The sequence below is a fragment of the Ursus arctos genome, unplaced genomic scaffold (genome assembly GCF_023065955.2).
Source record: "Ursus arctos isolate Adak ecotype North America unplaced genomic scaffold, UrsArc2.0 scaffold_23, whole genome shotgun sequence".
Classification (NCBI taxonomy): Eukaryota; Metazoa; Chordata; class Mammalia; order Carnivora; family Ursidae; genus Ursus; species Ursus arctos.
The window spans coordinates 12,115,287-12,128,941 of record NW_026622908.1 but is presented as its reverse complement, the minus strand read 5'-3'; the positions used below and the strand labels follow the sequence as shown (position 1 = coordinate 12,128,941).

The 13,655-nt window shown below is 40.9% G+C and overlaps 1 protein-coding gene across 4 annotated transcripts in view; it reads right to left on the bottom strand.

Moving 5' to 3' along the window:
- Positions 1-486: 486 nt before the first annotated feature.
- The window catches only part of GAS2 (growth arrest specific 2), a 127,860-nt gene continuing 114,691 nt past the window's right edge, over positions 487-13,655 (bottom strand). For 3 of the 4 annotated variants that reach the window (XM_057317403.1, XM_057317404.1, XM_026512217.4), the window contains one exon: positions 487-1,683. In XM_057317403.1, coding sequence (XP_057173386.1) covers positions 1,465-1,683 — 219 coding nt within the window. In that variant the 3' untranslated portion in view covers positions 487-1,464. The remainder of the gene's footprint in view (positions 1,684-13,655) is intronic. The other variant, XM_044389047.3, reaches the window with a different exon arrangement.

Genomic DNA, 13,655 nt, shown 5'->3' with positions numbered 1-13,655 from the left:
CTCAATGTATTTTAAAGGATATTACAATTCTTACTGTTCCGAGGTGATTTTTATTTCTGACAAAACTTTAATTTTTTTCCCCAGAATGATTACCACCACTTCCAGCACCACCAAATTATATAATGCCTGTTGTTAAAACACTTGACAACATTGTTGTGTGTACTTGGACTAAATCAGTCATGTGACAAACTGAACTACTTCCTCCCTGACTTTCTGGAGCAAGAAAAGTGGGATTTTTTCTGTTGTTGAAAAATGAGGAAAGGACAAATTAACTCTGCCTATACTTACGATACTCAGGATAGCACTTAAGGGCTTGCCTATGATAGTAGATCTTCCGCTGAGGGGAACAAAGAATGCCATCACCCAGCTGCCCAAAGCAAAGAAGCACTAGGTAACCCTAATTTGACTCTTCCTAGAACTCTCAGGGAAAGTCACCATTTGAAGATTATCTGTATTTCAGAATGAAACATTCATATAGAGACAGATAATTTTTTTAATTTATCTTTTTAATTCTTGAATCAGTGAGGACAACAGTTTGCTGTTCATGGGTACAAAACAGCCCTGTCCTAGGTACACAAGGGTATACATAAGTCTGTAACATCATCGGCTACAGTGAATTTACTTTACTAGACAGCATAGCAAAGTAGGATTAACTAAAGATATATTTTCATAAGAAAATGCTTTAAAATAACATGAAGTCAATGAACATTTGACTGTACAATTTACTCTGTCAAAATAGAAATGTATGTCCGCGTATGTGTGTGAATTACACTAAGTCAGTCTCAGCACAGCCATGTGCTTAAGAATGTGTGAAACACTTCATAAGCGATTCTCTAAGGGGTGTACTGAAAACTTCCAAAAGTACCCCAGATATTTGGTCATAGGTAAGGAATAAACTTTAAGGCAATCTTCCAAGCGAATGTAAACTTTTCTGAAGTGGCCTTTCCAGTAACGTATTACTGTCGTGAACACTCTGTACTTATTTATAGTGCTGCTGAATATTTTTTAGTAGCACATTATCACACTAATTGTCACTTTTTAACAATTAGCTTAAAAATTCTGCAATTATAAAAGTGTCTGGGGTGCTTTTTGTAGACATAAGGCAGGCACTTCCTGTTGACGATCTAGAAATCCTAAATATTTTCTTCTAAGAGCAGTTTTTTATCTCTAGCTAGAATCGTATTTCTAATATGTACTAAATACTGTGTTCGCATAATGAGAAATAATAATTTGCCTACACTTTTTTCTAATTTAAATCTGAGCTTAGAATTTCTTTTAATTGGTCATTTTCTACAGAAGCATCAAAATAAATAGTGCTACTCTCTGAACGTTTTTCAATAATAATGACATTTTCCCGTTACATCTTTTTCCAAAGTAATTTTCAGAGCGCGTGGGCTAAACTGACTACACTGGAGACGTGGGTACAGGCCATTATGAGAGTCCCCTTGTAGTGACCACCTAGTTTCATTTAATCTCCTTCTTAGCCCTATAATTGGCAGAGACCACCAGGTAATTATCTGGATTCATGTCCTTAAGGGTTGGAGATTTGCTCTGGATGGGGGATGTTTTGCCATCCACACGGGAGATCTGCAGCATCCGGCAGGGGTCGTGTTTCAGCAAATACCCTACAAAAGTTTCCCATCCTCCTCCCACACGGACCATGACATGTTTGTTATGCAGCATCTGAAATGAAAGAAGAGAAAAAGGATTACATTCTGAAGATTCTTACAGTCTCTCAAATCAACCTTCCTTTCTAGCCCTGGGCCTGTTCTTGGTCTGTCTTGTTTTTCATGCCTCATTGTTTTCCTACGTGGCGCACAGTGTCTGAGTTAGCATACAGTTTCTGAAAGAGGCTTTGTCCTTCCCATGTAAGTGGATCACGGGTCCACATCCCCAGGATCCAGCTTCACCCTGCCATGGGAATCCAGATCTATGTATAATCCCTTGTTGGGCTGAATGTGTCCAGAGGCTTCTCTCTGACATCTCATGTTCAGTTACAGCCTCAGCACTGCCCCCATTCTCTGCCCACTGCCAGATAAGGGCTCCATTCTTCCCACCAAGTTATTCCCCTCTGAACCAGGACCCAAAAGATCATGGAAATGTCTGCTATTGAATATAATGTGAATAATCACACAAATACTCAATACAAAATAGAATGGAAACGCACTCAAAAAAATTGAAGTCTTCCCCAGTCACCGAGCTCGTCAAGGCAAGATGTTGTTGAATGGCCAAACAGTAATGTTTCCCTTTACTCTTGCTTTTTTTCTAATTACTTAAAAAAATAACTTACCTTCAGGCCTATGGGCCATCTAGAGTTCCAGATTAACAAGGCTGCCGATTTAAAAAGTGAAGAATGTATGGTTCTTTTTATCTAGTAAAACCATGTCAGAGCTGTAGAGGTTTGGCATGGAGAGCCAAAGCACTTGATCTTGGCTTCTTTCAAATATCAGAAAATGTAAGCTTAAGGGGAGATATTGCTCCATCATCAGAGACTCTGCCGACTCTCTTCCCTGCCCACAATATTACGTACGAATCCATACTGGCAATGTCATCTTGGGAAGGACATAGAGTGGTGTGAGCGGATTTGGGGAGTCATTTTCATTGCAGAGGCTATCAAATCTATTTGAATTTCTCTTGCTGTGTCAGTTTAAGATCTGGAGTTTTTTTACTCCCATCAAATGGAAGAGGATTTGTGCTTACTGCTTTCGTTGACCTGTTGAGAATCTGATGGAAATTCTGGACTCTTTTCGAATGCCTGTGTCTACGAAATTTTGCATGTGTGTTTAGGGGTTTCACAGACTCCCGGAAATCCATCCGTGGACTCAAGTTAAATCCAGATGCATGTGGTTGATGTGAAGCAGGTTCGGATGTTGTGCAAAGTAACAAAAATGTGCTGGATATCAATAAAAACCGAGACTCGTGAAAAAAATTGAAGTTAAATTTGACTCTACTGGTTATTCTCATTTAGAGAATAAATATTAGAATAGAATTAGATTAGAAAGGACTTCAGAAAATCTAGAAGTTTTTAAACTGATTTTGACATCAGAATCTACTCGTTCAACAAAATCTCAACGGGAACCCCTGTCATAGAAAGCAGGCAAAAGGAGTCAGCATTCAGCTGGAACTCTTTTGCCTCCCCTGGTTCTGCCAATGGTACCGTGATCTTATTCTTCCGATGAAGATCTGGAGGCCCAGATCTTTGGTGTGATTTGCTAAGACTAGTACCCAGATTTCCTGACTCCAGTCTAACACTTGCCCCCCAAGAGTTCTCCTTTATAAAGCAAAATCCATCAAGGCTTTTGTAATTTGACCTATTTCCATTCCCACAAGCTCCTCTTTGTGTGTGCCTCTACTGCCTGCTTCCAAAACCTGGAGTTCCTGGGACAAACATTGCAAAGGCGGGCATCCAAACAGTACTCTGACCCTTTCTCCCACTGTTCTAGAAAACAGCTTTGCCTATTGGTGACATTCTGGCACCTCCTAGCCCTGCAAATCACAATTACGAGTTGCCTCTAAACATCCTAGCTATGAATGCCTGGCAGAATGCCCAAATTCACTTGGCGATGAGCAGACTATTTCAACCAGAAGAAATCACCAGTCAGTACCGTTTCTAGACAATTAGCTAACTCTGGAAAATAGTGAAAGAAATCTCCCCCCCCCCCCGGCATATAGGATCATTTAGGTACAAAGACTTCTTGCAGATTCTTTAATGAATTGTCTCATGCAAAGTGGATCGAAACAGAGTTGTGTTGAATGTGAAGAAGATAAGAATTAAATTTCTGCCCACCTCTTCTTCCATGTCCTTTCAACAGTTAAGCACCAACCTATAATTCTCTAAGAAGGTCAGTGGTCAAACCGAACAACAGTTTCAAGCATGGGATTAAGATTTTGTGGCCATAAGCTTTTACATACTTGATGGTAGGATTTAAATTTCATGCCTTATCTTAGAATGTGCTAAGTCTCAAGAAAAAAAAAAAACAAAAAAACCATCCTCATCTCCATAAACTAAACCCCTACTATTTAACCTAAAAGCAAATTAACCTGCTACAAACCACACTACTCTCAACTCTACCCTCCCTTCCCCCAGAGTGCTCGCCCTACAAAACCCCAGCCTTGGATTAAGTGTATAATCTTCTAAATCATGGTAGAGAAGCTGAGCTCCCGCTGGAAGAACTCTTTTCATCTCAGGGATTAGTGACATTAGCCCAATTGCAATTAATTGACCCTTTTGGTTTTGGTCAACTCCATTTTCTATTCCTCCCTATTATTCTCAAACACACTACTCATCTCTGTCCTTCTCATTCTACTGATGGCTTCACCATCAACAGCCATGCCTTCCTCTCTCAGCACCTCCGCTGGCTACTTTACTCCAATCTATATTTATCCTTCTCTCCACTTTCCTCATCACAGAAAGAAGTCCTTCCGTCCAAAGTCAACTCCTCCCCATATGTTCTAATTCCCATTACTACCATGCAGAAGCTCCTGCATCAAACATCACATCTCTCTTTTGTCTCTCCAACTTATTGTATAGTAGTACTTATCCTTCAGGAGATAAACATACCCAAGCCTCTCTCACTCTTGTACAAAGCAACACTCTGCTCCTTCCATTCCAGGCTTCTTTGTTCTTATACCTTTTCCTTACATCTGAGCTTTCTGGTAAGCTTACACGTGATGTCTTTGCTTCCAACTTCCTATTCACTGTCCATCCCACTACACATTGCTTCTGCACCCACCTGTTAACGGACTACACATTGAAGGGAATCAGATGGCTTCTAGAATTGTCAAATCCAATGGATGGTCCTTAATCCTTATCTTTCTTGATCACTCAAGTAAGGTATCTGGTAGCATTGACCACTCCTTCCGTGAGACTCCCTACTCCTCTATTCTCTATGACAAGATTCTCTCTCCTGGACCTCCTCCTACCTCTCTCCTTGTACTTTCTCTGCCTCTTTCATAGGTTCTATTTCTTCTGCCTACTTTTAAGCTTTGCTATTGCAAATGATTCTGAAGGATTCTGTCCTTTCTCCACCTCTTTTCTCACTCTGACCGCTCTGTTTCCGGAACCTCACGATTTTCTCTACTATCTACTTTTGCCCCTCAAATTATAGTTCTGGCCCTTGCCTCTTCCCTGAGCTTCCAAATGCAAGGGCATAACCCATCCACCACCTGCCCCCTTCAACTAGAAGGCTCCACAGGCCTTTCCTAACAGAGTCGGTAGGATGGGCATTCTCTTTGACTAGTCAGACATCAAAAACATTCGATTCTCCCCAAAATGATTCTCAGGGTCTATGTTATTGTTGCTGCCATTCATTTCAGTACCTCATCATTTCTGTGGGCCACTGTAAGGATCTCACTGCCTCTAGCCTTATTGAGTCTGATCCATTTAGCAAATACATTCCACCAAAGGGAATTCCATAAATGCCTGTTTGATTGTCTCCTGCCTAAATGCCTTCACTAGCTCCCTCTCCCCTATAGGCTAATATCCAATTCCTTTATTTGCATACATGATTCACCAAGACCACTCCTGCTGGCCTCACCTGCCCTTCCCTGAGCTCTGGACCCATGAGTTATTCTAGTTCTATGTTCCCAGATAACACTGCCTTTCTTTCATACTTTTGCTTGCTTGCCCCTAAATGTGGATTGTCCTCTCTGCTTTGCACTCCCTACTTACCAGGACCACAAACATTAATTCAAACAACACGTCTGCCTGAAAAATTCTCCACAATCGCCCTCCTTACCAGATAAGTGAATGCTTCCTTGCTGTATGCTATTTAGATTACACGTCATTTCATTGTTTCACTCAGTCTGCTGCAATTGCCAATTTACCTGTGTGCCTGTTTTGATAATGTGTGAGCTCTCTGGAGAGAGTGAGGACGGATTTCTCTTAAATCTCCCACATGCGAGCTCAGAACAGTATTAATATTGTAATCACATAAATATTCTTTTCGTGTATGCTTCCACAGGCTCTACTTAACTTTGCTTAACTGATGATGTCATTTTCAGCATTACTCCATTTTATAGATGGGAAAACTGATGCTTTTAGAAGAACTGGTGCCCTTAAGCAACCTTTGCAAAATCACACCACAAATCCATGGCAGAATTGAACAAGAGTCATTTTTTTCCCATTAGGCCACACCCACTGATTCTGTAAAACACTTAGATTTGAATTTTCATATCTGCTTAGTTGCTTACTAGTGACATTTAGCACAGGCAAGGAACTATCAATGTCAGAAACAGTAATAAGCAGCTTAAGCAAATTAAATGCCCATGTAAAATGATTTATGGTGCTACGTTCTAATAAACCCTACATAAACATCGAACTTCATTTCAGAAGATTCTCTTGTAGTGGTCCTAATTACTTCGGAAATAAACATGTGTCAAGTGCAGGTAATAGGATAGAATATATTTATAGCCAGATAGCTGTCGGTGTAAGTAGGACTGGGCTTTGATTCTCTGTTCAGTTATAGCGCCTTTATTTTTAATGCTTAACGATATCGAACAATCCGTGGAAAGATAACTCATCTTGACGGGCAGTACCCATGCACAAGACAACTGAGTGTTTAGTACTGGTTTTCTGTGCTGTTTGGTGCATTTCTTCTCAAGCAATGAAAAATAAGTTAGAATTGCTACAAATCTTCTCCAAGACTGCACGCTGCAAAGCGGCCGTGTCTGCAAGTTAGGCCTCTTCTGGCTGTTACTAGTTTTTACAACGGGCCTCCTTCCTCACCGTGCCTTTGATCCCACCAAAAAGAAGAAGATTCATTACTGACTTAGCAACACCTCTCAATGCTGAAGGGGAAAAAACGAAACAATAACAAAAATCTGTCTCAATGTTTCTCCCAATGGCCTTGATGAAGTTTAAGCAGACCTGGGCTGCTGCAGACACTGCAAATATTTTCTTTTTTGGTGGCTATGAGTGGTACATATTCCTCTCCCAAGAAGAGAACCAGTATGCCTCAAAGTTACATTTTTGTTTTTTAATAATTTCTTTTGGTAATGGGAAAAAAATTCCCATTCTTATCAAGGGCATTTGCTTTATGCCTTGTCCTTATTATGATGCAATGTGTGTTGTTTTCCAAGGAGGCCTCTTCGTATGCGCCAGCAACAGGAAACCCTTTTTCCTTAGATGACATAGAGTCATAATACTAGAGCACCCAGTAGGTGCCTGGTAACCTACAGATATGCCTTGTTAAGATAAAGAGAGTAAAAAGCAACACTGAGGCCATTGGCAATGCTCTCATTTCACAGGTGTACAAACAGGCGAACGGAGGGGCACACAGGGGGCTCCCCAGAGCCACACTAGAAATCACATCTCTTTTATCCCCCATCTAGTACAGGGCCTTACTATTAAAGAGCTGTACTCTTCCAGAAATTACTATTCTAAAAATGAATCCAATATTTGAAGATGGGTGAATTGCTTAATATATTGACCCAGCAAGTGTTGGTAACATGTCTGGTAAGTCCTAACTCTTTGACTGGATACAATGCACATTTCGTTAGGCTACAATGTGCAATCTAATCTCCTTTCTCAGCACCACTTTTCAATTTTTTTTTCCTAACATTATAAGGTAAAACATTATCTCATTACCAACCAGTTCTGTAGCTCATCCACATACTTAGTTCAGGGAAAAAAATGGGCTGAAAGGAAATAAGGTAATTCTCCCATAACAAGTTAGATAGAACACAATGGAAAATTTTGAAGCTGCAGAAATGATTCATCAACAGCTCCCTAAATTCTGGGGTCTCTGTGGTATCAGGGGTCCAGGGCTCTGGTTCTTATGATGTAACGGGATTTCAGAAAGGAGATTTTTTTTTCCCCTTAATTTTGTGACTTGGAAAGACAGACTGGAATCACATTATGTGTTGGTATTAAGGAGCTTAAAGCAAGAAAAGCATGTATTTTTCTTCTTGGGAACAGTGGTCTTTAGAAACAAATACATCAACTCACTTTTTGTTGACAAGGCACAGCTGATATCTACACAAATCACAGAAAATCGTATGTTTTACTAAATGAAAAAAAAATGGTCACATAAGAGAGCCAAATTATGGGTTTATTGGTGATGCATTTGTTTTTAAGATGACCAAGATATCTAGAGCTATACTATACAAGCAATAAACGAAAATAACACCAACAAAAAGAAACAATAAGTAAAAGAAATGTCTTCGGGCAAACATAACTTATATACTTCATATTCATATTTGAGAGCATTATTTTATCAATTCCCCAGTACAGATATGCTTGAACGTTTGCATCTGTCCTAAACCATAATTCCTATGAAAAGTTTCAGGTGTCACCACCTTCTCAGCAAAACACTGATAAATCTCTTTCATTCTGATTTGAATCTTGTGTCCGTGACCTTGAAAACTAAGAGAAACAGGAGTATCTGTCAAGCTCTCTGAAAACCAATGTGAGTAGCCCCGGAGGATGTGAAATCTTCCCAGCAGGATGCCCCCATGATCTCTCACACTTTGCCATTTCCCCCTCTACTCCAGCGCCAGACTGGTCTTTCTAAAAGGAATATCTGTATCAGGCCACTGCTTTGCTTAAAAACCTGTGTATGGCGGGTGCCTGGGTGGCTCAGTCGGTTGGGCACCTGCCTTCGGCTCAGGTCATAATCTCAGGGTCCTGGGACTGAGCCCCGCATTGGACTCCCTGCTCATCAGTGAGCCAGCTTCTCTCTCTCCTCCCCGCTCATGCTCTCTCTTGCTATCTCTGTCTCTCTCTCAAATAAATAAGTAAAATCTTAAAAAACAACAACAACAACAAAAACCACGCATGGGTCTCCTTTGTAGTGTTTCTTAGGCATTTTTAGCTCCAGTCCACCTGAGGAATATGACCCATTCTCATTTGTTCATGAAGTCTGTAGCAAAGATTCTGGAAGAGCAGTGGTGTGAACGCACATGAGCGTGTGTGTATGTGTGTAGGGACAGGGCAGAATCTGCATCTCGAGGGTGGGCAGAAGCACATGTAATTGGAAGAGACAATTTGCCAATGATTCTGATATCCCCTCTCCTACTTCTGTCCCTCCCCTGCCAGCCATGAGAACAACCTGCCTGACACACAAAGCATTTCGTGATTCAGCTACTATTCCTTCCCTACCTTCTTCCTCACTATTCCTTAATGACCACACACTGTTGTCCAAGTTGTGCACTGCACAATGATGCAGCTATTGCGCAGCCCTACCTGTCTGTGCTCATGCCCACACTCCAAATTATCTAACCCACAAATACTCCAGACCCCTTGGAATCCCCTAAAAGTTTCATGACTATCTACACAGAAGGCAGAGAACTGTTCTGTATTCACCAGGTAAATTAAAGTGAGTCATTGGCCATTCAACAAATATTTATTTGGACACTCAACAAGTATTTATTGAGTGCCAGGCAAGGTTATTCCTTAGTAAATGTCAGGCCCTGGGGGCCTAGTACAGTTCCAAGTACACAATGGGCACTCAATAAATGCCTGTTTAAATGAATGAAGAAACCATGTTAACGCCTACTAATGCTCTACTCAGGCATCGCTGCCTTTATAGAATATTTTTGTACTCTCCAACCTTTAGATTATTTTGGGGGGGAACTTGACATTTTCCTGCACAAACCTCAAGCAGAGTATCTATTATATTTTGTTGACTTATTTTCTTGTCCATCTTTCTCTAATTTCCTGTCACCTCTTCAAAGGGTCACATCCTATTCAGCTTTGCACACCTGGCAATAATTATAACATGTGATATGTAGAAGACATTACTTATTTACAGAAAAGAAAAAGGAAAAGATAAAATGATTTGTCTTTAGAGAGTCTGAAAAAAACAGGATGTGAATGAAAATCCACATTGACCACGGCTTAGAGAATTTTTTTTAAAGATTTTATTTATTTGAGAGAGAAAGAGAGCACAAATAGGGGGAGCAGCAGAGGGAGAGGGAGAAGCAGGCTCTCTGCTGAGCAAGGAGCCTGAAGCGGGACTCGATTCCAGGACCCTGAGATCATGACCCAGGCCAAAGGCAGACGCTTAACCAACTGAGCCATCCAGGTGCTGCTTCCCTCTTTTTAAGATTTTATTTATTTGAGAAGTCTTTTGACAGAAAGACACATTTTGGCTCAAAGAATAAAGTAACAGGAATCATATAAGAGAGAGGAAGATTGAATTAAGAATCAGTAGAGCAATGGGCAGGAGAGACAGAAAGAAGAAGGGGGAAGGGAGGAGAGAAGAAGACAATATCCCGAATGGACGCAGGATCAAATATATTATTCTCTTCATTATCTCCCTTCACAGATTCTCATTACATCTGGAATGCAGTTTTTAGAATATACCATTCACCATAGTAAAAAATTACTTAATAAAAATTTCACTGCCTCCCAATACACAACCTAACAGCAGATGAAGGGACATAATTAAGATTAGAGCAGAAATAAATGATATAGAAATAAAAAAACCCAGAAGAACAGATCCACAAAACTAGAAGCTGGTTCTTTGAAAGAATTAACACAATTGATAAATCCTTCTTAGCCAGACTTATCAAAAAGAAAAGAGAAAGGACCCAAATAAATAATATCACGAATGAAAGAGGGGAGATTACAACAAACACTGCAGAAATGCAAATAATTATAAGAGAATATTATGAACAATTATATGCCAACAAATTGGGCAGACTGGAAGAAATGGATAAATTCCAAAAACATATAAACTGCCAAAACTGAAACAGGAAGAAATAGAAAATTTGAACAGACCCACAATTCTTTTTGTCTTTTAATGCTTAAGTGTCTTGGGTCCCTCAGCCTCACTCTGGCTCTCATTACGCCCTTCCCCACGCCACTGACCACAACGGCTTCTATTTCTGCCCAGTGTGTGAACTGCTTTCCACAACAGCCATCCCTTTAAGAGACAACTGTCTCTGACACTGACTGCCTCAAGGAGCAAGCCACCTAAATTTAACTCAGTGCAGCCTCCTGGGATATCATATGCTTCCTAACACCTCCTCGTCAACCCCATTCACTGTGTGTTTTTACAAGCCATCATAACTTGAGCGAAAATATTGGTTTTAGAACGCAGTCATCTGCTCTCCAGAGAAAGAGTGTTAAATTAATTTATAGGACAACAGACTCTGTCATCAACTGATATTATCCTGAAATGGCATATGCTCAAAATTGGGCGACTGGGAATTCAGCTGGCTGCGTAAGGTACATGGACACATGGAGGAATAGGGCGGCAGGTGTTCAGTTGCTAGTTTGCCATGTTGAAAGCCTGCTCTCTGCATCTTCAAGGTAAGTGAGAAGGTCACCTGGTAACAGGGAGAGTGAGGCTCTGTTGACCACACAGATGCCACGTGAAGGCTTCTTTGTCAAAGGTTGGAGATTCAGCTCAAACTCCCTAGCTGTCTGAAATTATAAATGGTTAAATACTACTCAAAGAGACAAGCCTGTGGAATTATCAGTTTGTCTGCCAAATGTTTTTCACATTTATTGTTTCACTTTTATCTTCCTAATAGTCCTTTCTGCCCTTTTCTTAGATGAAGCTTTAGAGAGACAGGTGACAGTCAGCAGAGCAGAAGCTGCCATTTGCTTTGTCTTTAACTGGACTGTCTAGATACGGTTACCACTATCTGGATAGCCCTAAGATACTATTTAATCTCTCTGTGTCTCATTTTCTCATCGGCAGAATGTTTATAACATAGAGTTTTTTGGACAAAGAACGTGTAAGCATAAAGTAACATTGTCTGGCACATGGTACTGAACAGTCGTGTGCCATTGTTGTTGTTGTTGTTGTTATTATTACAACAACAATATTGTTATTGTGATGATGACGGTAAGCTTCTTACAGATTTTATTTCAGTTAATTCTTTTTTTTTTTTAAGATTTTATTTATTTATCTGACAGAGAGCGAGATAGCCAGCGTTAGAGGGAACACAAGCAGGCGTAGTGGGAGAGGAAGAAGCAGGCTCCCAGAGGAGGAGCCTGAGGTGGGGCTCAATCCCAGGACTCTGGGATCACGCCCCGAGCTGAAGGCAGATGCTTAACAACTGAGCCACCCAAGCGCCCCTTTTTTCAGTTAATTCTTGCAGCAACTCAAAGTGGATTGCATTATTATCCACATTGACTGATGACAAAATGGCAGCTCCAGGAAGGGGAAGTAAATTGCTCAAAGTCAAATAGCTAGGAAGTGACAAAGTTTAGATTTGACCCAGAGTCTCTCCCACCTCAAAGATAATACTCATTACCACTTCATCATACACCCGAAAGGGGCTTTGGTGGGGGTTATGGTGGTTTGATTTCTTATCGAGACTATTTCCATGGACAACACCTCTTTTTTCTAGGAATACATGTTGTTATTTTACGGTGTCTCCACAGATCATATTGCTCAGCTCTAAACATGCCCTGGACCCAGAAAAAAGAAGGCGTTTTAATACGTGCTCAGAACTTACTTGAACTTGAACCTGATGTTTCACCCATACAGAAATGTTGAAATCAGGTACCCCCAGAGTGCTTGGCTGTGGGTCTCACACTCTAAAAGGAAACTGTACAGAGACCCCTGACAGTCTACAAAGTATTTTCTCTTAAATTATTTCATTTTGTTATCACATCTGCCCAGTAGTGCAGCAGGCTAGTATTACTGTTCCCGTTGCACAAATGGAGAAATTGAGGCTCAGAGAGGTTAAGTAGGTGGCTCACAGACACACAGCAAGAACACAGCCCTGGTATTTAGGATTCCCAGTTCTGTGATTTGTTGTCTTCAGCAATAAAATCATACATTAGGGAGAATGTAATCCTCAAACCCTCATGTGAAGGCTGAACTATAGCAGTGCCCCAAATGGTGACAAACAATCCTCCAACACAAACAGAGCCTTGATTCAGAAATCTGGCTATTGAGGCTGGCCAGAAAAAAATTCCTAGCCTGCTTTTGTTGGGAGAGGGGTGAGGGAATAATTCACTTTCCAGGCTCATTGTAGACAAACGACTCTCAGTAGCTTCTTTCTGGAAGCAAACATGAGAAGAGCAGCTTGCAGATGAATGTAACGATCGACTGGCAAAAAGTTCCATTTGCATCTGCTTGGAAATATGTGTAGGAGCACTTAATGCCACTGCCTGTCAGTTCTTATCGACTTGTTATGTCAGGTCCCCATTTTCCCAGCTCTGCACCAAATGAATTTAAGAAGCCTTAGCTGCAGTCTAATTACCAGTCTACGGCACCATTTCAGGCAGGAAAGGCAAAGTTATGATAAATATTTCATAGAACGCTCAGCAGAGTGAAAGCAATGAGGTGAAAATACTGGCGGCGGCAAGAGGAGAGCTGAAGAGGAAGGATTTGTAGCTGGTCTAGCTCAATTGAAACTAGGATTCATCCACCCCAAAGATGCAACAACTTCAGCAAAGGGAGCTGGGCTCCAAGGGGCAATGAAAACCCATTCCTTCTGCTCATGAAATGGGGTCATGTTTGTCTGACTCAATCTGAGCTCCCATCCTCTCATCTAAACACTGATACCAAACCCCAAGAGCACTGAGAGAGCCAAAGGCTACTTTTCATGACAATGATGCACAGCAGTGGGTCCCAACCTGGGGTCCTCCTGGGTTCTGAAAGGCAACAACAGTGTCTTAATGCAGACGCTGGAAAAACTATTACTTTGCTACTGTTTTTAATGTATCTTTAGTATCTGGGTAGATCCAT